Genomic DNA, 26,143 nt, shown 5'->3' with positions numbered 1-26,143 from the left:
AGACAGATTTAGCTGGTAAATGTGAATGCAGCAGAGCTTGGTAGTTAGTAGGGCAGCTTGTTTGGGTAGGGTTTTAAAAACTGCTCCAGGTGATGTGGGACGGTGCAGCAACGAGTGTGGTGTGCCATGGGGTGCAGTCTCTCATACCAGCTGAAGAAAGACCCCTCACACATAAGAGACTTCAACCCTAACGGCAGGCTGGAGGGAATATATTGTGGCCAGGGGACAAGATGCAGGGATTCTCTGGACAGGGGTTATTGGTGACTTCATCTGTGGGAGCTGTGTTCTTGAGGCTGCCAAAGGGGTTGTAGGGTGAGGTAATTGACTGCACACCATCATGGCAGAGAAAGAGGATAATGGCAGGGTCTTCCCAGACACCTTACAGAGGGAAGAGCCTGAGCCACACAATGAAGGAAAGAAGCATGGCATAAGGCTATGCTTGAAACAACAGCAGCTGGGAGAGTGAGGAGTGAGAAGCAGCCCTGCAGACCCCAAGGTCAGTGCAGCAGGAGGGCAGGAGGTGCTCCAGGCACACAGCACAAGTTCCCCTGCGGCCTGTGGAGAGGCCCCTGGTGGAGCAGGCTGTCCCCCTGCAGCCCACGGGTCCCACACGGAGCAGATCTCCACGCTGCAGCCCGTGCTCCAGTTTGCTCCTGGGGGATGGACCCCGTGGTACGGAGCCACGTGGGAGCAGTTCTTGAAGAGCTGCTGCCTGTGGGCAGCCCACACAGGCTCAGTTCGGGAAGGACGGCATCCCGTGGGAGGGACCCCACGTGGAGCAGGGGCAGAGAGGGACCATGAGGGAGTGGAGGAGACAAAATGTTAGGGCCTGATCGCAGCCCCCATTCCTGTTTCCCCTGCACCACTCGGGGGTGGGGAAGGTAGAAGAGGGTGGATGGGGGAAGGTGTTTTTAGTCTTGGTAGTGTGTTTTTTTGTTTTTGTTTTTGGTTTTGGTTTTCTTTTGTTTCTCATTGCTCTAGCTTGTTAGTAATAGGTAATAAATTTCATTAATCTCCCTACTCTGACCCTGTTTTGCCCGTGATGACAACTGTTGAGTGATCTCCCTGTCCATATCTCAACCCTTGAGCCGTTTTCGTCATATTTTCTCCCCCTTTCCCTTGGACAAGGAGGAGTGAGAGAGTGGTTGTGGTGGAGCTCAGCTGCCCAGCTGAGTAAAACCACCACAATGAGCACTAAGAAGAAATGGTTGATGATAACGGCTGCAGATTCCCATATGTAAGGGATGGAGCTGCTGCCATGGGAGTTTTTCAGCTTACTGTGGACCTGATTGAGGACTTTTCAGAGAGACTGTTGAGGATCATGATGACCTCAGACTATTATTTCTCAGTAACCATCCATACAGGCACCAATGGAGACCTGGAGCAAATCAAGGGGGCCTACAGAGGTCAAGAGACAAAGGTGGAGGACATGGGAATCCTACGGGAATTTTCCTCAGTCCTAGAAGTGAGTGGGAAAGGCCTGGTTGGAGTGAGCATCCTCTGAGTTACCAGCTGGCTGCAGGACTGATGGCACAAGCAGTACTTTGATTTTTCTAACCATGTTGTAAATTCCATTTTCCCTGGTAGGGGATCAAGTCAGGTGAAGATACAGGTCACAGCCACTATTCGTTAGAGCACCTTTCATTAATCAAGCTCTTTGATGACTATTCATACAGTACACTTCCCTCACACAGTTCACTCAGACACACCTACACAATTGCCATTTAGAGCAACAGTTAAAAGGCCATCCCCAGATGTTTACTCAGAAGCAGTGGTTCAGATTGATGCATGTAAGTGTTGAAAATAGTCCCTCCAGTGTCCTTTGTGTCACTATATATGTAAGCCTGTAGTATTCATCTGTCTGCAGCAGCCATCACTTCTTTTTGGATGTGGACTGAGTTACACAGCCCTCTGTTGATACTAATGCATACTGGTAACCATATATAGATTCAGCAAACTTTTCATGTCCTGAATTTATCAGCTCTTGTGGATTCAACAGGACCAATAGTCTGTGAAGCTCCTGGAAGACCTTCGCATGCTACTTCCCAGAATGTACTTTTCCTCTCTTCAGCCTACTGTTTTCTAGTTATTATTTCTCCATCCACTCCCAAAGATATTTGTAGAGTCCATCCAAACAAACTCATATAGAAAGGGCTCTTATGACAACCATGGTCCTCTGTTTCAGGAATGAGGACTGCTGGTAAGAGATGGGATCCATTTGGAAAAGGCAGCTGGCTTGGGAATGCACCTCAGTGAGATGATGGCAAGAGCCTGCAATTAAGTGAGGAAACAGAGGTTTGTATTTGTTAGCACATGGGACTGTGGGAACAAGAAACCCCACAGGAAGAATTAAAGACATCAAAAGATTTCCCATGTGTAGGCAGTTTCACAGAGCTTGGAAGGAGCGAAAGCTCCACATGCAGATGCAGAACCATGACACCAGTGGAACAACTGGTCAGTGGTAGGACGACTTGAATGATGGGACCTCACTGATGTATGGATACACGCTCTGACAAAAGACGGGCAGAGGAATATGGGGTGGGAGGGTAAAGGTGTGAGGACACGAGTTGCCCTTTATGTGAAGGAGAAGTTTTGAATGTGTGGAGCTCTGTTCTGAACAGGTGGCAGACTGGGTGAGGGCTTGTGGATCAGGGTCAGAGAAGAGACCACTGTGGGTGACACTACATTGAAAGTCTGTCAATCATACCCTCTGACTGGGGTGAGGAATGAGCCATTTCATAAGCAACTTGAGGAAGTCTCTAGATGACAGACTCTGTTTTTTATGGGGGGCTTTATCTTCCCTGACATTCACTGAAGTGCAGGAGAATGAGCAGATGTATCAAGAGACCAGGTTTGACTAAACAGGGAATACACAACTAAACTCCAGTGTAAAAATGCAGTATACGGGAGGTAGAAGCAAGGACAAGGCTAACAAACAGAACACAGAAACAATGCCCGGGCCATGAAAAGAGCATGAGATAGTCAGTATCTTCTTTGACTCGGTCTTCACCACCAGGTCTCTGGTCTTTCTGTTTAGAGACAGGATTCAAGAAGAGAACAATGAGCAGTGGAAGGGAACTGAGTCAAAAAATAACAAAACGTACGAAGCTGCGAGATCAGATGGTATGCATCTGATTGCTTGCCAGCATCACTGTGAGGCTGCTCCACACCATTTCCAAAAGAAAGGAATCGGGGGAAGTCCTGATAACTGGAGAAAGACAAGTGGTGCATTCATCATAAAATCTTGTTGATCTGAGGAACAACAATCCAGTCAGCCACGATTTAGTCCCTGGGAAGATTGTGGAATGTGCCCTTTTGGAAGCCATTTCTGGGCACAAGAAGGTAAAGAAGGTGAGTGAGAATAGCCAACATGGATATGTGAATGGTATACCATGGTTAAAAATCCAGTGCCAAATGCCTTCTGTGATGAAATGACAACATCTGTGGATGTGGGGAGGACAGTGGATGTTATCTAACCTGACTTAGTAAGATTTTGATCTCCCAGAGCATTCTTGTATCTTCACTGGGATGTTAAGGTATAGGTAGATGAACTACTACATGGGTTAAAATATGTCTGGATCTACAGGCTAACAGAGTACTGGGCTGTAAAAACAGGATTGCAGCCACTAAGTAAAGTGAAGTGATTAATCCTCTCAAGCTGGCAGTCATAAGATCATTTCTGGAGTGCTGCATCCACTTGGAGGCCCCTCAGTACAGGAAAAGGCATTCATCAACCAGAGTGAGTTCAGCAAAGAGCTACCAAGCTGGTTGGGGGCTGGAGTACTTGCCCTGTTAGGAGAGGCTGAGGAAGCTGAGTTTGCTCAGCTTGTTCAGAAGAGTCAGTTTCAGGAGACCTTAGAGACTACCGAGAGGACAGAAGCAGGCTCTTTACTAAGGTGCACAGTGGGAATATGAGACAGTGCCCATATTGAAAGATGGAATGTCCTGATTTCATACAAGGAAAACATTTTTCACGATGAGTATAATTGAGCACTGGAGCAGGTTGCATAAACTCCATCCTTGCAGGTTTTAACTACCCAAGAGGACAAAGCCCTCAGCAACGCAGTCTAAGTGTTGATCTTGCTCTGAGCAGATTGGAGTAGATGACCGTGCTTCCAATCTGAACAATTCTGTGAAATATTTTTCCCCTCCACTGGTTGTATGTAATTGACACATCATGGGTAACTCTGTGAATGACAGAGGACATAAAGGAGAATGGGGAAAATCCCATTCCCATCCATGCAGGAGCTATGCTGAAAATCTCATCTGCTTTTCCAAATTCAATTCTTATTTCCCTTTGTCGCTGGGAGCCTTTAAAATGTTTACTAAAAGTAGTCTTTTGAGACAAGTAGCACTTTTTCTTCACTGAGCCATGAAGTACCATGAGGTTAAAATCTGTGTTATTCTAAGATCTCACTGTAGCTTGATCATCTGCTTCTCACGAGATTCACCTCCCCACCAAAAGAGAAAATTGTGGATTATTTCTTCCACAAAGAAAAAAAAAAAAAAAAATTCAAATTTGTGATGTCAACCATGGTAAAATTTCATCCTTGGTTATATTTTATTTTCAAAGTAGAAAGTAGACTCATGCTATACTATATGAAAATGGGCTTTACAATTTAAATAATAATTATATCTGAAGGCTAATTCAAAATCTCTGGCATTTTATAATGATAATCCAGAGATATGAAAGTCTATAAAGCAACTAAAGCATTCTCAGACTTCACAATAAGACTACTTTTAGCATAATTATAGTAATTAAGACCCTGCTATTAATAACTTTCATTTCAGATTAACAAGCCACTTATGTAGTACAATATAAAGAGGCTTCTAATTACAGTGACAACACTGTGATTTTTGAAAACTGTTTAATAATGTGTGATAAGTGACTGCCAACTTGCATTAAGCTGTTTTACGAATCCTGCATAGACTTGATGTTTGATAATCCTGTTTTGAAGACAGGATTTGAATTGCAAATTAAATTCAAAGGCAAATGCAGCATTCTTCTGCCAGAAAGGGTAGAATCTTTATTTGTAGTGCTGAGCAGACCTATAAAAGCACAGCAGCACTTGATAAAACAAGTGTGTAATTTTTTGTTATTTGATGTAGCTGGCTGTCTGATTCAAAGAATGCTGACAACAATAATACTTCTGTTAATAATCTGAGTGGATCAAAATCTCAAGTGAATTCTCTAGTTTAAACAAGGCACCCACTTAACAGGAAAGATAAACTAGTTCAGAAGAAATAAATAGATGCAAGTTTTTTGACTTATCTAACATCATTAAATTGTGAAATGTTAGAACTGAATCTACTTGATTACTTCAGTCGTGAATTATTAAAATATGAAACAAGTGGAAAAATATGAAATAAGTGGTACTTATGAAGTCACCACTTTACTGTATATGAAGCTCTTGGATTCTCAAATGATTTTTTTTTCAAATGTTGTATGGGCTAAGGAAGAGTTATTTTTCTCATTTTACACATGAATAGTGAAATACAGAAGCTTCAGATTAAAAAAAAAAATCAGTAAGAATCAGTAAGATTTAAGGAACTTTAACTGAGTCGTTTTTTTTTTTTTTTTCTGAAATGTTTATCTCCAAAATGTCATTTAGAGTCATGAAACCATTCCAGTTTATTGAGCCTAAAGTGAGTGAATCCTGAGCTAAATGGTAGTGACAAAGTTTCAAACTGAGCTACCAAATTCTGACAAGTTTTTGTGGACACAATTGGTTACTATATTATAATATGTCCAAGTTATAATCGAATTCACCTATTCTTTACAAAATATGAAAAAAGACAACCCAGACTTACTTTATGCAAAAAATCACATATTTCTTGCAAAGATTAGAAACAAAAGGTTTATAGTTTGCTGCAGTTCTGGGAGAATAATTTACTTAGCACAAATGCAGTTTTACTTGACCCGATTGCATTTGTGAAGTTGGGCTGAACTTGAAAAATAGGTTTTATTAATTTAAATACAATATCAAAAAAGAAGGGGAGGGGGGACAGGTGACATGACACATATTTACAAGGGACAGTTTAAAAAAAAAAAAAACAGCACAGAAGGATACATTTTTCTTCCCCACCATTATCATCGACTGCACAATAAAGATGCCTGGGATATAGAAGTTGCCCAGTTCATAGGTTCTAAATGTGGCTACACTTGCATCTATCCTACCTTAAACGGAATGGATAATTATCCAGAACCAGGCGCTAGTACTTCACAGCAGGGATTTTGCACAAAAAGGGATATATCTAAATAAAGGTATGGTTTTTATCAAAGCTGTTCTGCTCAGTTCAGAGTATTTTAAGTACATACTTGGTGAGACAGGATGATTCCTTACTTTATAGGTTAAGGAGTTTTGTGGGAGAGTCAGTATAAAAAGACAAAGTACTAGACAAGGATCTCCCATACTTCCACAGTTGGATGCCCTAACCACGAGACTATCTAAGAGGAGATTAGCACATCCACTTCACTTGGTTGCTGAATATAGCCATTAACTTCTATTCAAAATGCCTCCAAAAGGGGCCTTTATCTGTCAGTAAAATTTCCAGTGAAGCAGGGGCAAGAGTTTTTAACTCTAACAAAAGACGACAAAATATTCTCCACAATTCATGTTTTAGGAAACACCTGAATTATCTGGCATTAACAATAAATCCATTTCTCTCTCCTCTCTATTGTTCCACCTCCACAAGCAAATCAAACAAAAAAGAAATGACAATAAACAAATAAAAGACATGTCCTGGGTAGGATGTGAGGCAGAGAAGCTTTCATCTCAAATATGGCAAAGTTGATGTCTGACAAAGTTACAAGATACTGAAAATAGACTCTGTACCAGAAAGTGTTGGATAGCCTTGGCTATTGGTACTATAATTTGTCATTCATGGAAAAATGCACAAAGAAAGAAAGGAAAGGAAAAACATAGGGAAGTAGACATGTACACGGGCACACTGACTGCTGACTTTCTTTCCCTGTGTTCCTTTTTGTATATATTCCCTTAGTAACAGATAAATACAAGATGCTATCAAGCAATATTAAAATACCTTTTTTTTGAGAAAGGAAGGCAAAACATGGATGAGAAAGGTAAACTAAGACACCAGTCACTCCATATAAGGGAATGGGAGGAAGATGTAAACCTAATAACATAGCAGCAAAGGGTAAGAGAAAACAGACGTGGAAAAAAATAGAATGAAAATATATGAAAAGCTCTAATCTGATGAACCGTATTGTTTGTACTGTTTCTTTTTATTAATGTCTTGTGAATCCTTTACTCTTTACCAGTAAAGGAATACAGCTGATATATAAAACAGCTGTCAGAAATTGTGCTGCAATTTTTCATGCCTTCCCTTCATACAGAAAAAAAGAAATACACCATATGGGCAATGAAGAAGTGAAAACACAAAGTGAGATATAATTTCAACAACTTCTGCTTTTTTCAGCATTTCAGCATCATGTTCCATCCAATATCTTTGAGACAGCAGTACCTCCACTGTTCATTAGAACCAGATGCTTGATCCATTGAATACATTTATCCTGTTTTAGTGATTTGAACTGGCTACCCAAGGAATCAGCAAAGTACCAGAGGTGCTACAAGGAAGGTCATGAGACTGTGCAGAGGGGGCGGAAAAGGTAGGAAATGGAACTACTGTTTTAGTCAGAATTGGCTGTCAGATATGATCAGTTTCCTCTCTAATCGTTCCTCAGCTACATATGTATCTTTACCGAATTTTCTTTGTAAACACATGAAAATATTTTTTTTCTCCCCAAAACACACTGTTGTTAACTGCATGTTAACTGATACACCATTTGAAGTCATTAGAATTACATGGGGAAATGCTCTCCACCGAAGAATTATGAATCTTAACTGGCATTCCCATCAAATGGATTAGTGAGACTAAACTTGTTTTTAAATAGAGGTAGCAAGTGCTAGACCAATAGCAAACATATTATCATATGACACCACTTAAGTTGGAAAAAGGATTCAAGTGTTTCGCACAGTTCTCCAGGACTGGAAAAGAGAGAGAAAAAGAGAGAGAGAAGCAGCAAGTCAAAGGAGAGAGTCTGCTTCCTGTAATTTTAGATTATTGTCCTAACTTTAATTTTTCTTGCTGTGCACCATACATATCATCAGAAACCAGAAATCATTCCTACTGAGACTAGTCTTTTGACAAGCTGTAAGTTACTGTATAAGATCTCAAATGGGTAAGGTCTCAAATGGGTACCATTTTTGTTAATCTAAGAGTGGTTTTAATCAGTGTCAGAAAAAGCAAGAGCATCTGATCTATCAAAGCGGCAGTTTGGCGATACACAACCCTAATGGCAACCTCCAACTACTTAAGAGAAAAACTTCTGCTTGCAGAGCCAAGCCTGAAGGTTTTTCTATGTCTATAAAAGGAGCCTGGTATGCAGGAAAGCTGATGCCCATTGCCTGTTTCCTGAGTCTTAACAGGCTTGCTTCTCTCAGATGTGGGTGGCAAGTATCATAACAGACTGTAATTATGAATGGATACATAAAGAATTCAATTACCTATTAATGTTCCTTGGCATTTGTAGCCATAAAAGCATGATGTCATATACCGTAACTACTTGCTTTCAATAGTGTTAGCAATCTCTGCAAGCCTCCGCTGAAATTATTAAATATACATTATAGCAAAAGAGTCACTATGTTTCTATCCAGCTGGTAGTTATGTTATCCCTTTTTAGACATTATATACAATCTTTATGTAAATTATTACTAATGGAAAATCTGAGAACTGCAGAACATTTGCTGGAGTTCTGTTGCAAGGGAAAGGAGCCAAACAAGTACTCATAATATTATTTTGTTGGTAGAGCTGTACAGGAAATTATTTCCTATCCTTTTGTTGTTGTTGTTTTGAGAGAGAGAGAGAGATTAAAAATTTTCTGGCATTGCACTGAAATGAAACCAAAAATGTTCAAAGTGAGAAATTTGACAGAAGCATCCTTTGCCCTTTACTGAACTAACTACCCCCACAGTCAAAGCATTCACCATGGTTACATTCTTCTAGTCTGAGCCAGCCAGAGCAGGATCAGATATTGGTCCTTTGTAACTCATGTAAATAACTCAATCATAGGTAAAACAGAAATTTTCTTCCTGTGTTTTCTCACTATGATCAGAAATTCCACTCCTAGTGTTTTATTTGTTTTATCCCTGTAGAAAGTTTTGATTTCAAAGAAAAGGCCTGTTCTTCCGGAGAAAAAATGTTTGGCAGAAAAATTCTGCCTAATTCTCGTTTCCAAGTTTTTCTACTGAATGTTAAGAGATCTTTGACATATTTTAAACAACTGTAAAGGGTTAAAGAAATTGATGGAGATAGAATCAACATAACTTCAAGACAAACATCAATATTTTTGGATCACTCTGCAGATGGAAAACATAGGTGTCTAGACAGCTGTTCCAGATCAAAGTGAAATATTAGAATCTATCAGGAATCATAATAAGGAAACTATAGAAGCAACTACAATAACAGAATTCCTTTCTGCTATTTCTTCTCATCTTTAGATGAGACAGATAACACTTCTCAGCACTGTCAAAAATCAAACCACAGAATCACAGAATACTTGAGGCTGGAAGGGGCCTCTGGGGGCTACCTGGTCCAACCCTTCTGCTTAAGAAAGGTCACCTGGAGCACATTACCCAGAATCATGTCCAGATGGCTTTTGAATATCTCCAAGTAGGGAAAGTTCACAACCTCTCTGGGCAACTCACGATAGTGCTCCATCACCTGCACAGAAAAAAAGTGTTTCCTAATATGTGATGGAAACTCCTGTGTTTGTTTGTGCTCACTGCCTCTTGTTGTGATACTGGCACCATGGAAAAGAACCTGACTCCATCTTTCTTACACTGTCCCTTCAAGTATTTATAAACATTGATGAAATTCCCCCTGAACCTTCCCTTCTCCAGGCTGGATCCCCAACTCTCTCAGCCCTTCCTCAAAGGTGAGGTGCTACAGTCCCTTGATCATTTTTGTGGCCCTTCATTGGACTCTCTTCAGTATGTCCATACCTCTCTTATATTGAGGAGCCCAAAACTAGACACAGTATTCCAGGTGTGGCCTCACCAGTGCTGAGGACAGGAAGGATCACCTCTCTCAACCTGCTGGCAATATACCTTCTAATGCAGCCCAGATACCATTAGCTTTCTTTGAGGCAAAGGCACACTGCTGGCTCATGCTCAACTTGGCATTCACCAGGAGTCCCAGGTCTTTTTCTGCAAAGTCACTTTCCAGCTGAGTGGCCCCCAGCATGTACTAGTGCCTGGGGTTGCTCCTCCCAGGCGCAGGACTTTGCACTTCCCCTTGTTAAACTTCATGAGGTTCTTGTCAGACCATTTCTCCAGCCTGTCGAGGTTGCTCTGCACGGCAGCACAACCCTCTGGTATATCAGCCACTCCACACAGTTTTCTGTCATCTGCAGACTAGCTGAGGGTAAACTCTGCCCCATCATCCATTACTGAATCTGATGAACAGGATTAGACCCAGTATTGACCCCTGAGGTATCCTGTCTCCAACTAGACTTCATTCCACTCATCAGCACTTTCTGGGCCTGTTTTACAACAGGAGGTGCTGGTCCATTATGATCCGTGTAAGAAAGACACTCAGATTCTGTAAAGTATCACTTAAACTCACATTTTTTATGGCTAACACTAGAAAAAGAGAATAACATAAACAATCTTATATCCTTTTTGATGCCGGGAGCCCCGAGCAGTGCAGGATTGAAGGTCACACAGCATGTACATGCAGCATGGCACAGCACAGCCTGGGCCTACTCAGGTTAACTGTTACGTGGATCACTAACTCCTTCACGTTCAATGAATGATCTTCTGGTAAGGATCACTACAAGGCTCAGCTGTTCAGCCAGTTTTCAGTCCACCTCACTGACTGCTCATCCAGCCCATAATCCAACAGCTTCTCTACAAGTATCTTACGGGATACAGAGTTGAAAGCCTTACTGAAGTCTACGTAGACAAGATCTACTGCTCTCACCTGCCAAGCCAGTCATCTCGTTGTTGATTATCAGGCTGGTCAAGCATGACTTCCCCATGGTGAATCCATGCTGACTACCAATCACCTTCTTGTATTTCATGTGCCTGGAAATGTTTTCCAGGTTCAGCTGCTCCATCACCTTCCTTGGGATGGAAGTGAGGCTGACTGGCCTGTAGTTGCCTGGGTCCTCCTTCTTGCTCTTTTTGAAGACAGGAGTGATATTTGCTCTCCTCCAGTTTTTGGGCACCTCTCCCAGTTTCAATGGTTGCTCAGGGATTATTGAGCGTGGCCTCACAATGACATCTGCCAATGCCCTCAGCACTCATGGATTCAACCGATCAGGGCTTGTGGACTTATGTCCAGTTTCCTTAAGTATTCCCTGACCTGATCCTCTGCCACCAAGGGTACATCTTCCTTTCTCACACTGGTTTCTAGACCTTGGGATTTCCAAAGTCTTGTCTTAATAGTAAAGACTGAGGCAAAGGCAACGTTCAGTATCTCAGTGTTTTGCATACCCAACCAGTTGCTTTTGACATCCCTTGCCAGTTTCAACTCCTTACTTAGTAGTTTTCTGACACTGGATTTATAATTTATTTATATCATAATTTATGATATATTTTGAGTAAATTGTTGGGATTTTTTTGTCTAAGTAGATTTACTTCGATTAGAGATTTATTAACACGGGAACCTTCTTCACATTGGCATGTTTGCAATTACTGATTTTGTGACTGGGACTAAAGAGCAGAGTTGGATTAAAGACTTAGCTCCATTCTCCACTACATAATTCCTGAGTTATATCCAGTAAAGGATTTTAGAAGCCTAAAGGATATGCACTATAGTGCCTTGTTTCTGTGCTAGGGTACCTAAAGTACATAGAGGTCATGGAGCAGTTCCATAACCCAAAACAGACTGAAAACTATAAAGTGCAGCAAGCAAGAAAGGAATCTGTCAGTAAGCAGCTGCCTCCCAATTTATCTAAACCACCTATACTTGGTAGAAACATCTCTGCTTGTTGGGAAATAGAGATGGTAACCTCCTCCTCCTACCCTAGTTTTTTCAAAGAACAAAGTACAGTTAATTCTTTCCTTTTAAAAGAGATTTTTCTTTTACTGTTTTCTCCCCTCCCCTTCTCTTCCTGCCTCTAACATTGTCTATGAAGTGGAAGATCCAGGTTTAAGTTCCTCTTCTTACTGAAGAAGTCTATGTCTTTTCCAGCAAGTGTCATGATCATGAAGCTACAGCGTGTTTGCTATCATTTTGTTTTGCCACTGTTTCAAGAACTGAAGAATCACAGGCAGAGACAAGGAGAACAAGAAAGAGCATGACTGTAGCCCATGTTAAGGGTTCTTTGGATAGTAAGTCCTTCTCTCCTGCAGAACTAGCTCTGCAGAACTAGCTCTGTATAACTGCATACCCACTAACTTAGAGAAATATACTACTATTTCACTAATTCAGTGGACTGCTTCTCTTCTATACGATGGCACTACTTCATTATCTACTTCTATATCAATACACTTCATCTAACTAGCCAAAGTCTGGTAGCTAGACTACTGTCCTAACAGATGGAGTCTGCAATTTGAATCCCTACCAGGTTGAAGAAAGCTGACAACTTCATACTGTAACTTGGGGGCAGGTTCACTATCTACCAGGTCAGTACAGAAGAAGTGGGGCAGACGCTTTTCTCACTCTTTAAAGAAAGCCATAGCTGTTACTGCATTTTGTGAGGATCTTCAATCTGTCTTTTGTTTCATACATTGTCTGAGACTTCCTAAAAGATTAAGCCTCTCTAACACATTAAATATAATGAAAGTTTGTCTGTAGATCTTGAGCAGACTACGTATGACATATCAAGTTATCCAATCACTATTAATATTCAGAGAATCTCAAATGTAGGTAAGCAACAAGTAAAACAATTAACATGAAATGGAGAACTAAGAATGTGCTTAGCTGGGAAGCAGACAGTCAGGGGGGAGAGACTTGCAACTTTTGATTTAGACACCCAAATGCCATTCTAGTTGTGGTTTTTTTTTGGATCTACCCCAAGGCATTACACATAACTTTCCCTTGTTTTATTCAAATGGATACAAAAAGGTAAATGTTATCCCTTTCTCAAGCTGAAATGTTTTTTGAAAACTAAATTAGTGTATTAAGCCACTTTGAGGCAAGACAGACTCCTATATTTATATTACACTTAAGATTATACTTACAAAAAAATCTTAAAAGCACACAGTGTCATCAGTTATAATGCCTGAAGCACTGAGTAAACAGTGCAACTAGAAGAATTTAGCTGGAAGCTAGTCTGTTACATTTGCTTCAAGGTTTAAACAAAAGAACTGTTTATGAAATAACAGCTTTCCTAGAAACAAATATTAAGCATTGCTAAGTTATTATGATATCGTCCTTCCTCTCATTCAAGGATGAATTTATACATCATCTATATAATCTACCAATCTAATGTTCGAAGATATATAGCTATTCCAAATGCATTTAACATCACAGCATCTGCAAACAAAATTGTAAAAACAAGAAGACAGTCAGATAAATTGTCCACTTTCCTTACTCTGTGTTCCTCAAAGCATGTATGGTAGAATTATCAGCTTTTTCCCAGCTTCTGTCTGTTGTCTCCATGAACGTTATTGTGGGAAAGTTAATACTGAGGGGGGAGGAGGGGAGAAAGGAAAGGAGAAAAAAATACAGTTAAATCATACAAGATTTTATTTTGTTTTGTTTTTTTAGCTTCCTCAAATGAAAATGTGCTTCTACATATATTCCCATATGAAAAGAGGACTATGAGACTTTCATTCCTCTGCTTAGCACAAAAGTGCTTAGCAAGTCCTTCTGGCGTTTTTCACTATTACCTTAGATCATTCATCAGTGCAGTCACTGCACAGGCATGATCTCCTGCTCAGTCCTTTGATCTCGGTCTGAGGAAGTTAGGAGTACGGATGGCATTCAAACCATATTCATCTCAGGCTTACCAGCATTTCAGGCACTCTAACTTCCCCCTTGCCTTTCACCCCAGAATGAGCAGGACGAATGAGAGCAAGAAATGAAAAACAAAATTTCAAAACCTAACAAAATTCACACAACAACCCTTATCCACCTCTTCTGAACAGAAACACACTGAGCACAACAGTACCACCTGATGGCCTCCATCCTCTCTTTTTTTTTTTTTTTTCCCTAATATTATGGCTTGAGACCATCCTCTCAGTTTTCTATTGAACTTCTTGGTCAAAGTCTGTTGCATGGATTCTTTGGTAGGAATCCATGCACCACAATGCCCATTCCAGCAGAAAAGTCAAACAGAATTTTGCTTTTACCTGTTAACAGACAGCAAACAGGCGTAGTCTCATTTTCCCTTTGTAACAGTCATCTTTCAACAAGTAATGACACACGGAAAAATTAAACACTGAAAGAGAACTATATTTGGCCTCTAGGAGAGAAGAAAAAAAAAAAAAGGGCCAAAGACTTGAGAAACATTGATATGTGTGGAGAGAGAAGATTAGACTTCAGATGACTGACTAAATAATCTACCAAATTATTCATGACCACTTGCAAGGGTAGTTATAAAGTCTGTATGAATGTTTGCTATTTTTCACGAAGATCAAAAGGCATATGAAAGAAGGGTATATTTATGGAAGTAATCAATCTTGCATATTAGTAATTATTCTGTCACTTTATATTATATACACCTTATATATAAATTATATTTTCTATTTGCAGTTACGTGCCAGGATTGATCATGCACATATGAATTTGAAGACTGGGGTCAAAGTCTACATTTTTTTCAGAACAGTCATCCACAGCCAACAGGAGAAAAAAAAATGTTTCTCAGTTCAATGACTGGACAAAAGTCAGTCCTATAAAATGTGCAGTGACACACAATGAGACCGGGTCCTGGAGAGCCAAAATCTGTTCAGTGGATTCAGGTGGAATAAAGTGGTGAACTTGGCAGTGTTGGGTTGCAGGTAGGACTGGATGATCTTTGAGGTCTTTTCCACCTCAACTGTTGTAGGGTTCTGTGAAACTGTTCTGCATGACTTGTGGGCCCCGTGGCAGCAGGGAGAAACCCCATCCCCTTCTACACAGGCGTGCAACGGAGGCTGGCAGCTGCTGGGCACATGGCAGCGTCCTCCACGAGGCTCACCCTCTCCTCCCTCCCTCCTTCCTCCTCCCAACCCCATATTAATTTATCTTCCCCCCCTCTACGGCCCGCACCACAGCCCCCAGGCCCCCGGGGCCTCCCCTCGCCCCCAGCCTCCCCCCTGCCCTCCCCAGCCTCCGCAGCCGGGCCTGGGGCCGGCCTCCGGGCGGGGCGGGGCTTGTCGGGGCGGGGCTCCCGATTGGCCGTCGGCCCGGCGGGGCGGGCGGGGATTGGCTGCCGCGCTGCCTTTGTTCGGAGGCAGCGGCTGCCGCAGGGCACAGCGGAAGTTCGGAGCGCGGCGGCGGCGCCTGCGGGGTGTGTGGGGCGGCGGCGTCGCGACAGCCTCGGTATCGCGACAGGCGCAGCGGTGTCCGGCCAGGCGGCGGCGGCGGCGGCAGCGGCATGGACTTGGAGAGCAAAGTGAAGAAGGTAAGGGCGGGGACCGGGCGGGGGTCGCGCCCCGTGGCCGCCCGCCTCCGGTTGAGGGCAAGGGGAGGGATCCGCAGGTAAATGGGGGTCCCCAGGGCTGCTGGGGGGGGGTCTGGGGACGTGGGGACGTGCCCGACCTGGGGGGTGTGCCCGCAGTGCTGGTCCCCGGAGCTAACTTCCGAGCTGGTGTGTCACTGATGAGCATCGCCAGCCCTCCGCGTAGGAAGTGGGGTGGCTCTTTACCTTCTTTGTGCTGTTCTGAGAGGTATTGAGTAGTTGGTTTGGAGGCAAACCGGCAAACGGTGAAGGGTAAGTAGCAGAAACTGCCATATAATCCAGTTGTACCAGGTCTTGTTCCAAAACTCGCTATTTAAAACCCCCAGTGTAGCACTGAGCTCATCAGGGCACGCCTCTGAGTCTTTGCTTCGTGTGCTGCTGCGAATTAATTGTAATAAATGAAGTAAAAACAGTTATTTTGTAAGAAGCACTTTAGCAAAGTTTTGTAACAGAGGCTGTGAAAGTAGAAGGAGCCTTGTACGTGGATTAAATCTGTACCCTTTCATATACCCTTGTGGGTATATGAAATATACCCACATATACCCTTGTGGGTATAATTTTCATATACCCTCGTGGGTATGTGAAATATACCCTTGTGGGTATAATTGTCATATACCCTTGTGGGTATGTGAAATATACCCTTGTGGGTACAATTGTCATATACCCTTGTGGGTATATGAAAATTAGTCTTCTGAAATACACAGTTTATTGATGTGCATGACTTTGTTTCCAAGTTATGTTAAAGTGTAGTAACTTTAAGTGTGCATATGCTCCTTCATATATACCTGTATGGTTGTTCCAACTTAGAAACTAGGAACTGGCTCAGATACCAGAGTAGCTGTACGGCATGGAAGGCTATCAGTTACCTCAGGGTTGAACCCTGCTGAAGAAGGTTAGCCTTGAGTTACAGCTTTCTCTGAGCGATGGCATGACAGAGCTTGTTCACTGAGAGTTATTTGAACTCCAGGAGAGGTGCGTACTTGTGGAAGATGCAGCATTCCTATTCAGAATTTCTCAATCTCAAGTGAAAGTAAATAGGTGGTGTGAAGTATCAATAAAGTTCTGCTGATAATAGAATCCTGGGTTGAATAAACTTACAGCAGGTGAAAGTATGCTTTAAATTGCAGTGTAATTATTGGACAGTCTTGTGTTGAAAGTCTACTTGACTGCTCTTGTCTTACTTTTCTTCATTTGTCCTTCATTCTTTCATCAACTTCAAAGACTTTCTGAATGCACCTAAACAGATGTAGAAGCTGGTGCAATAAAAGAAACGAGCATAGCTCTGTTTATAGAAAATATGAATTATTTTCTATTCAGCTTTACATCATAAAACATCTTTTAGCAGCATTAATAAAGACCTTCGTGTTTGCTTAATTTCTATAAAACATGTTCAGAAAACCACTTTTATTCTTTGTACTTTCTCCCATGTTCACCTCTCCTTATCAAGTTTTTTCCCTTTATAATGTAGGTAAAGCACATTTTCCAAAAGAATAGACAATGATCTGTGTCAGCATCAAGATGAACAAGGAAGCTTTCCAGTGTAAAGTTATGTTCTGTAATAAATCCTTTTTTTGTTTATTAGTGATATTTACTTAATCAGAGTTTCTTCAGATTTTGTATGCTGAAATGAAATAATACGTCACATCAACTATGCATTAGCTGCATGTCTTCAGTCTACATCTCCTAATCTCCATTCTATCCCTGTTTGTTTCCTTAACTTTTACTTCTCTCCTGTTTTCTGCCAACTTCCATCTTTCTTGGAAGGTGGGAGAGTATTTTGGGAAGCTTTCAGTCAAGTTTATGAAAGCCACTCTGAGAGAAGCCTCTCTTGAGGTAGAGATGGCCTCATCAGATTTCTGTGTCCACCTCCAGCAGAGGATTAACCACAGGTCAGAGTTCCTACCTCCATCCTTCTGCACTGCACCGTGGAGAGAAATAACTTGAGTTCTTTTATAAAATCTGAAGGGGGAAAAAAAAAACTAATAAATTCCTGGTGGGCAGGAGTTTCTAAGACTGAACAGAGGAAAGCAGGAATTGCCTCACTGTTACTAAATGCATTGCTGCTCCATTACTCCCCAAACTCAAAAATCGGAATGTAGAAGCAGGCTGTTCAATAACTCATGGATTCAGCTGAACAAAGGGAACTGAGTGCCCAGTGAAGGAGGGTGTGGTGTGGAGGCTCAAACACCCAGCTGATTCTGTAACAAGACAGCTTCTTCCCCCACCCACAACTGTTCCATTATAACTGGGTAATATAATGGACTCTTTCTGCTTCTAGAAAACTTCCAGATGAAGTTTCCAAGGTGACACTTCTAAGATTTTTTCAAGTGTCAGTAGTCCTTGAGTCCAATTTTCAGCTGTGTGCTTCTACTCTGGCTCTTCGGACAACTGCTGTTGGCTTTCAAGGGGTTCTTAATGTACTGGAGAAAAATGTGCAGCTTTGTGAATAGTGTAGCTATATCTAGGTGTCTGGGATTGTACAAAAAAACTCACACTTAGAAAAGTATCTCAGAGTCTATTTTCAGTGTTCACATCAGATTTCTATTTTTTTCCTGATTAAAAAATCTAGTGCAGTTGACCTGGCAGGCATTGCTTCCCCTCCAGCAGAGCAATAGACCTGGAACAACTTACCTGTCCTGCAGGAGGAACTACTGCCTCACCTACCACACTTTCAAACCTATTGTTTTATCCGTAAATAAATTATATTTTTGCTGTCATGTGAGAGGAAAAACAGCAGTCATGTGTAACATACCTTGCTTAAGTGTTTGGCTGGAGATTGGATTGCTTGAGCTCAGACTTCTAATTTAACTTCTTCGGTTTAGTTTCTTCTTTGTGCTGTAAAACTCCGCTTACTGTCTTCACAAGTGGCTGGAGGAGGCAAGTCTGCCGTGTAGACTGATGGCTCTTTGGTATGAATCCTGGGTTCTGGACAACCACAGTCAGGAAAAAAAAAATTTTGGGTTGAATTTTCGGGACAGAGAATATATGGAGAACATATTAGTCCCTACATGTGGGTATACATATGTAAGTTTTGGAAGCAGTCTGGTTGCCATGCTTCTTAGACACAAAATAAGAACTCTGGCATACATCTAGCAGTGAATAATGTAGGAAAAGCACAGTTGGATGGCAACTTTTTTAGCTATGATGTAAACACTGTCCAATTCCTTACTATTACGCTCTAAAGATGAAGGAGTTTCAGGCTAACTTTCTTTTCCTTGGAATGAACTGAATTTGTTGTTTTGTTTTTAGGAGCATGAAGATAACTTTGTACAACAGAGTTGAAGCCTGAGAACAGTAGCTGTAGCTTGGAAAGTACTTGTGCAGCAAACAGACCACTATTTCTCCCAAATACAATATACACTGTGTTCTTGAACTTCACTTTAGGGGGTATAGGGAAAATGAAGATTTAATGCTTTCTTAGAGACCCTGTTAGAACAGAGTTCGGCTAGTGTGGATTTTTGCCCTGTCTTTCACCTCAGTGAACTTCTTAAAATGAATCAGTAGGTCACAGTCCTGCTGGCAGCATGGTCTCATGCTTTACTGGGCAGAATAAGAATCTGTCATGGAGTCTGTTCTGTATAAGCTTTCATGGTATAATGCTTGCTTTGTAGAAAGAACTCTGTTATGGAAAGGGGGCTAAGGAGTTCAGGGGAAGAGGTGCAACTGTTCCCAAGTGTGGTATGTCTGTGTAGTTCACTATGTGTGTGAGACTGTTTGTTCTGTTATTGTGGAAAACCAAACAGAATTCTGTAGACATCACTAAGTAAACATCTGTAATGCTCTCTGATACATGAATGAGTTAAGTACGCATAGGAGCAAAGTCAACTTTGTCATCTTCTGCAAAGCATGATTTAGTAATATCTGTTGAGTTACACTTCCTGCTGACATCACTGTTTGTTTTGGTGTTACTGCTGTGGAAACCCATGATACAAGAGCTTTTTTCACTGTTTCTTAAGTGTAGTAAAATCAAGGGGGAAAAAAAATCCACATATGAACCTATTTGCCTATGAGGAGAAGTATGAAAGCAAGTATGGAGATGTGAGAAGAACTGGTTAAGTTTGTTTAACAAAAAAATGGAGCAAGTACTTCCTGTTGTGGTTTTCTTATGCGTTTTTTTTTTCACCCTCAAACTTGGCAGGGAAAAGTGTCAATATTGTGTTGATATGAATTGTTGCCTGGAATACCTGTATAAATGCACGCCTTTGCCAAGCTGATATCCAGGACTGACATAAAAATAACAAAGACAGCAAGGTTAAATTAAACCTTTGACTTTTTTTTTCCCTGTGGTGAGAGTACTCCCCAGGTGTTTGACCGTAAAATACCATGAAATGCCTGGAGAGCAAGCCAAGGAACAATTTGGATGCAGGACTGCCTGACTTGTAGGATCAGGTAAAACTTCTTTGCCTGGCATAATCACAAGCCAAGTATAAGTGGTGAGATGGAAAACTAGCATGCTTTAAACTATGACATTCTGTCATTGAAGGCATAACGAGCTGTTTCTGCAAGTGTTCCTGGAAAAAAAAATATTTTCTCTAGGTAAAACAATAATGCAAGTAGTAACCATGAACATTTTTTATTGCTAAAAGTGGCTAAAAATGCATTCTGTTCACCTCAAGGAAATGTAATGAAAGTGTTCTGCAAATTAATGATTTCTTACTAACAAATACAAAGTTCACAGGTGTCATGGGGTGGATGGGAAATGCACATTATGAAGTATAACACTTATACAGTAAGATATATTTTTAAATAGACATGTTTATATTTACATCTCTGGTCTGTTTGTTTTTAAGCTTACCTCTCCCTTTGTGCCTTGTTTTCAGTTTGAGGCTATCTAGCTTCTGCTTCTGAAAGCATTGGCTTGAGCTGGGGTAGATTTGCAGGTCTGCTTTTGAAAACCTAATATTAGAAGATGCAGCTGGGCAAGAGCACTGATTTTGGAGCAAAATACACATGTAACATGAAAACAAACACTTGAGTTTTTCAATTATTACCCCTTCTTCTAAGCAAGATGAGAGATAATCTCTGCAGCCTAAATCAGAAGAGGCTTTGAACCTGGGAGACGTAATTACAAAACCATCTATTACAAGAAGTTATTTGTGGGGAGCTTTAAGGTACTCAACATTTCTTGTTCTGGAGGTTATCATAAGCCACTAAGCTATGTAAGGCTGGAAGTAACAGGTGGTGGTGACCTGCGTTCTTGTAGTGGATTAGCTTTTTCTAGTGATCCATGCTCTGAAGCCCAGTCCTTCCAAGAGGCATAGGGCTGAGCAGCAGAGGAAGGACAGTAACTGAGTTTGCTCAGCAGCACTGGGTGAGGAATGGTGCTTACTGGGGATTTGTAGACAGTGTTACAGTGCCTGTCAACTGCACTCAAGCTTAGCACAATACAGGACTTTATGAATAAACACCACTTATTTTCTATCTACTTGAGATCTTTAGTAGCTGTTAGTCTTTTGACAGTAGACTGTAGCAGTGTCTTAAATATTTATACTCTGAACTGTTTGATATTCAGCTAAACACATCACAATAAAAAAAATCTTAGTACTTGTATACTGTTGTAGTCTGTTGTAGCTTCTTGATTTACACTTCTGTTTGTTCTTCTCAGAGTATCTTTCAAATGTTTTTCTTGGATGCAGACACTTCTTGGCATCCTTCTTTCTGTGCAAATAGACTTCCTTACAAGAGCTTCTGCATCATAATCCTGGTCAACTTTTCCCTAGATCTAAATACGTATTAAAAATAATAATAACTAGAACAGACTTGCCATCAAATAAAATTAGGCAAGTTAAGAAATAACAAATATAGAAGGGTCCATGGGATATTTCTCTTCACTATTTTTTTCCCCCTCTGTTCTCATACAGTGCTCTTAAAAGTCATATTTGGACAATGCTCTCTCATAAAAGCATATTTGTTTTATCCTTACCATTCTGGAATTATGAGAAATAAACTTTAAAAAGAGAAGAGCTGTTAAATGCTGTAACCTATTTCAAATTCCAATTTGTTGTGTTTCCCAACCAGAGAAGATATCTGCAGGTATGGGTTACACAAATGCAAGATCAGTTTTCAGCAATAAAAAACATGCACAACCCAAGACTGCATTTTAATGTGGTTTTGTTCTCACTGTCTTTCCCTCCCATTCCAATGCTTGGCTTTAACCTTGACTTTGTTTGAAAGTTTCTAAGCTACGTTAGACTCTGTTAGAAATCTCTCCTGTTGTGCTGTACAGTTTGTTTTTATTTATTTATTTTTCCAAGTCTGTATTGGAGATGGGAAACACCATCTTATATGGCCCCACTAACAACTGAATGAGTTAATAGCTGGGTAATCTTCAGACGAGATGAGCCTTGGGATTTAACAGTAAACTCAAGAATGGCTTTAGGAGAATTCTCTTTGATTCTGTTCTTGGAATGTTCAAGGGCAGAGGAGAAAGCTGCAAAAAGGATAGGAAAGATTATTTAGGTCTGGTTTGTGCCCCACTGTTAGTTATTCAAGTGTGCTAATGACAACTTGCTCACCATATAGCCACAACCTTTTAAATTCAGGAGAGGTCTCAAACAGTGGAATTACTTGTGTTCTTCTGCAGAGATTATTGTGCTGTAAAGTACTGTCCATGGCAAGGTGAAAGACAAAAACGTCTGCCAGGTGATGCAGGAGTTCCCTCCTGGGGAGAAAGGATGAGGAAGTAATCCCCTGCTCGGCTCTGTTCTTTTGCTGAGGCTCAGAGGATGTAAAAGAAATGTGGGAGGGAGACCTAGAAACATCAAGTTGAGCTTCTCCATTTTCTTACAGCTTCCTCTCCTACCTTCTTACCACTGTACCTCAGTGTTTCCTCTTTAAACAGACAGGAAGTTCTGTGCAGCTAGCATTATTTGAAGGCTGTATTTGGGGTATGATGACTATTAAAAAGCTGCTAAAATAATTCCAGACTTCCAGGGGAATTTTGACAGAATACTCTTGGTACCACTTGTGTCTAGCTAATTAGTGGGAGGAAATAGAAAAGACAGAATCAGACTAGTAACTGTGCAGTGATAATATGAGAAAGTAGACAGAAGCTGCAACAGGAGAAATTATGATTAAACATACAGACTTTCTTTCTTGTGTGGTCCAGCATTGTAATAGGTTGTTGAATCTGCAAAATGGACAAAGTCTTGCCAAAACTGATTTAGTTGTACCTCCTCTTTCCTGGGTAGTTGGATGACCTCCAGAGAGACCTTTCAACTTGAAATAATGTATCATCCTTAAAAGCAAGTATATGCAAGCTTTAAAAACTAACTGCTGTGAGTTCATATTTTAATTCAGCCAAGACTTCTTAGGGCTTATCTTTGATAATTACAGGAAAAACGGTAATATTGAGTTCTGTGACATTGCACTTCTTTAATGACTTAAAGATAATTCTTCATTCATCACAACTTTTTTTTTTTTTTACCAGCACTGTGAATGGTGGCACAATTCATTCTGCATAGGAACAAATTTGTTATACAGACTTATCAATACCTCTCAGCATAGCAGAAACTATAGCTAGCGTAGCACAATTTCACTTGTTATCAGACTAAACTGGCCATCTATCTTTACATGCATGGCTACTTGTGTCCATATTTTGGGGCTTTTTTGCATCCTATGTAAGGAGATACTTGTCTTCTCATGCTCCTTGAAGTCCGCAACACTTAAAGGAATACAAATTCTGAAATTAGTATTCTAAAATGGCAAAGAAGCCAGACTAACATTTGCTGGAGGATTTAACTCAGTAGGGGTGGGAAAAGGGATCTCTTGGACTTCTGTTCTTGGTCGTGTTCAATAAAGCTAACCATTTCAGTTAACCACTTTGGAAAATCCAGGCTTTGACTACTTTATACCAACTGCCATCTTTCTCTTACCCATGTGAACAAACTATTAGACACTCAGATTGGACCATTCGAGCTCAAGATGACAGTCAGCTTCTACATGTGGCTGTAACATAAAGTTAGTCAACTTTTCATACTGGATTCTAGTCTGAACTGAAATAGGGCAGATTTGCAGCTACTCTCACTTTGCTGTAACCATATAAATTTCTTTACCTTTGAGAACTATTTAATCACACAGCATGCAATGGATGATGTCAGTCATTTATCTTCCATATTCAGACTATTTAAGTCCATATTGGCTATGTTAGTAATACCAGATGGTTTTAGATAGCTTTTGCTGTAAAATGAAAATTAATGGCAGTAGAAACCTTCTTCTGGCAGTATTTCAGCTGACCTATCTGTCTCCTTCTCCCATACTCCCATTTATGGGGAAAACTGATTCCATCCTGTTTTCAGACACACATTCCCCTTCTAGTGCATGCCCAGCATGCTTTGTATTTCTGGGTGCTCCAGCACAGAGCCAGCCACGTCCTTTGGAAGGCATGGGGAATAAACGTGGTCAGCAGCAGTGATGAAACACACCTCACCTCAGGCTCTCTGAGTTTCCTGAGTTACAGCAGGATCAGATTCTGAAAAGAAACAGTCGCTTCTGAGGCTGATGCTTCCTTACAACCGAAACAGACCATGCTATTGCACTGTAGAAGAACATTTGACATACACCAGCTGTTTAGGTATGGAGTCAAAATTCAAAAAGCTGTCTACAACTGTTATTTAATATCCCGTACTATTTTTGGCAAGTGGCCACCTGGTTTCTCCCTGTGAACAAAGGCAGAGTCTGCAAGTGTATGTGGAGTAGTGTCTAATTCAGTTCTGAATGTGCACTTTGCTTCTAGGCTAAACCTTTTCTGTACAGTGACTGGATGTCACATGGAAAGGCCATCCCTCCACATATGTGATGGCTTTACTGAGGTGGGCAGCTGAGCCTACAGCTGTGCTCTCACACCCCCTCCTCAAAGGTAAAGGTGGAGAAAATACAGTGCAAAGGGCTCAAGTGTTGAGATAAGGACAGGGAGATCACTCAGCAATTAGTGTGACAGGCAAAATAGACTCAGAGTAGGGAGACTAATGAAACTTACTACCTATTACTAACAAGCTAGAGAAGTGAAAAACAAAGGAAAGAAACCAAAAACACTTTCTCTCCCATCTACCCTGTTCCATCTCCTCCCCTCAAGCAGCACAGGGGAACAGGGAATGGGGGCTGCGGTCAGTCCCTGATGCATCTCCTCTGCCCCTGCTCCACGTGGGGTCCCTCCCACGGGATGCCGTCCTTCCTGAACTGAGCCTGTGGGGGCTGCCCACAGGCAGCAGCTCTTCAAGAACTGCTCCCACACGGCTCCGTACCACGGGGTCCATCCCCCAGGAGCAAACTGCTCCAGCACGGGTCCCCCACGGGCGGCAGCTCCCCCCAGACCCCCTGCTCCTGCGTGGGCTCCTCTCCACGGGCTGCAGCTCCGGCCCGGGGCCTGCTCCTGCGGGGGCTCTCCATGGGCCGCAGCCTCCTCCAGGCCACATCCACCTGCTCCACCGGGGGCTCCTCCACGGGCTGCAGCGTGGAGATCTGCTCCGTGTGGGACCCATGGGCTGCAGGGGGACAGCCTGCTCCACCAGGGGCCTCTCCACAGGCCGCAGGGGAACTTGTGCTGTGTGCCTGGAGCACCTCCTGCCCTCCTGCTGCACTGCCCTTGGGGGCTGCAGGGCTGGTTCTCACTCCTCACTCTCCCAGCTGCTGTTGTGCAGCAGATTGTTTTTGTTTGTTTGTTTTTGTCCTTTCTTAAATCTGTTCTCCAAGAAGCACAAACAACATCACTTACTGGCTTGGCTCTGGCCAGCAGCAGGCCCCTTATCTAACATGGGGCATTTTCTGGATTCATCTCACAGAAGGCACCCATATGGCCCCTTGCTAACAAAACCTTGCCATGTAAACCCACTACAATATATTCCTCAGCAAATTAAGGAAGAGAATGAGAACAAGTCTGTCTTGGTTACTAATTCAGTTTATGTGCCTCAAGTTGCTTAAGTATTTCTTTAATGATGTGCTTTTTATTGCTGGGGAGGGAACGCGGAAGCTGATTTCTTTATTACTGAAGAAATCAGTGTCGAGAGATGGTTATGAAGATGCAAGCAGGCTGGCTGGCTGCTGTCAGCTTACTTGGGAGAGGGAATGTGTTTTGGGTAGAGTGCTTAGGCACCACAAATTTCTTCCATTTAATTTACAAATCACCTCTACTTAATTTACTTATTTTTAGCCTGAAAGACCTTTAAGTGTTACGAGGCTTGGAAACAATTCACTCATGAAAACCATTCTCTTTCTCTTGCTTGCATTTCTGATTTTGTTTGGGGAATTCTTGAAATGTTAAGGCTATTTCTGTGTATACTGAGCAATAGCTCTCCATATGCTAGTGGTCCTAGGTTTTTAAGCCTTGTTATAATGCTATATAAAGTCATAATTATTCCTCTTCTTCTCCCCCCCCCCCCCCCTTTTTAAAGGAGGTGAGAGACCAAGCATAAGGGATTACTGCTAGTTTGGAGTAGCAGCTAGGGAGAATGAGTTAATAAAGTCTTTACATTTTTGTGAAGGCAATTGCGCGTTTCAAGTTAAACAGCTTTT

General features: G+C 41.6%; 1 protein-coding gene across 2 annotated transcripts in view; it reads left to right on the top strand.

Annotated features, from left to right (window-relative positions):
* The first annotated feature begins 15,317 nt into the window (after window positions 1-15,317).
* The window catches only part of TES (testin LIM domain protein), a 28,962-nt gene continuing 18,136 nt past the window's right edge, over window positions 15,318-26,143 (top strand). The window contains exon 1 of one of the 2 annotated variants that reach the window (XM_083844213.1): window positions 15,318-15,577. In XM_083844213.1, coding sequence (XP_083700339.1) covers window positions 15,551-15,577 — 27 coding nt within the window. In that variant the 5' untranslated portion in view covers window positions 15,318-15,550. Of the gene's footprint in view, window positions 15,578-15,730; window positions 15,887-26,143 lie in introns of those variants that run through there. The other variant, XM_083844214.1, reaches the window with a different exon arrangement.

Source organism: Anser anser (assembly GCF_964211835.1).
Source record: "Anser anser genome assembly, chromosome: 1".
Classification (NCBI taxonomy): domain Eukaryota; kingdom Metazoa; phylum Chordata; class Aves; order Anseriformes; family Anatidae; genus Anser; species Anser anser.
This window is presented reverse-complemented; position numbering and strand designations above follow the sequence as displayed.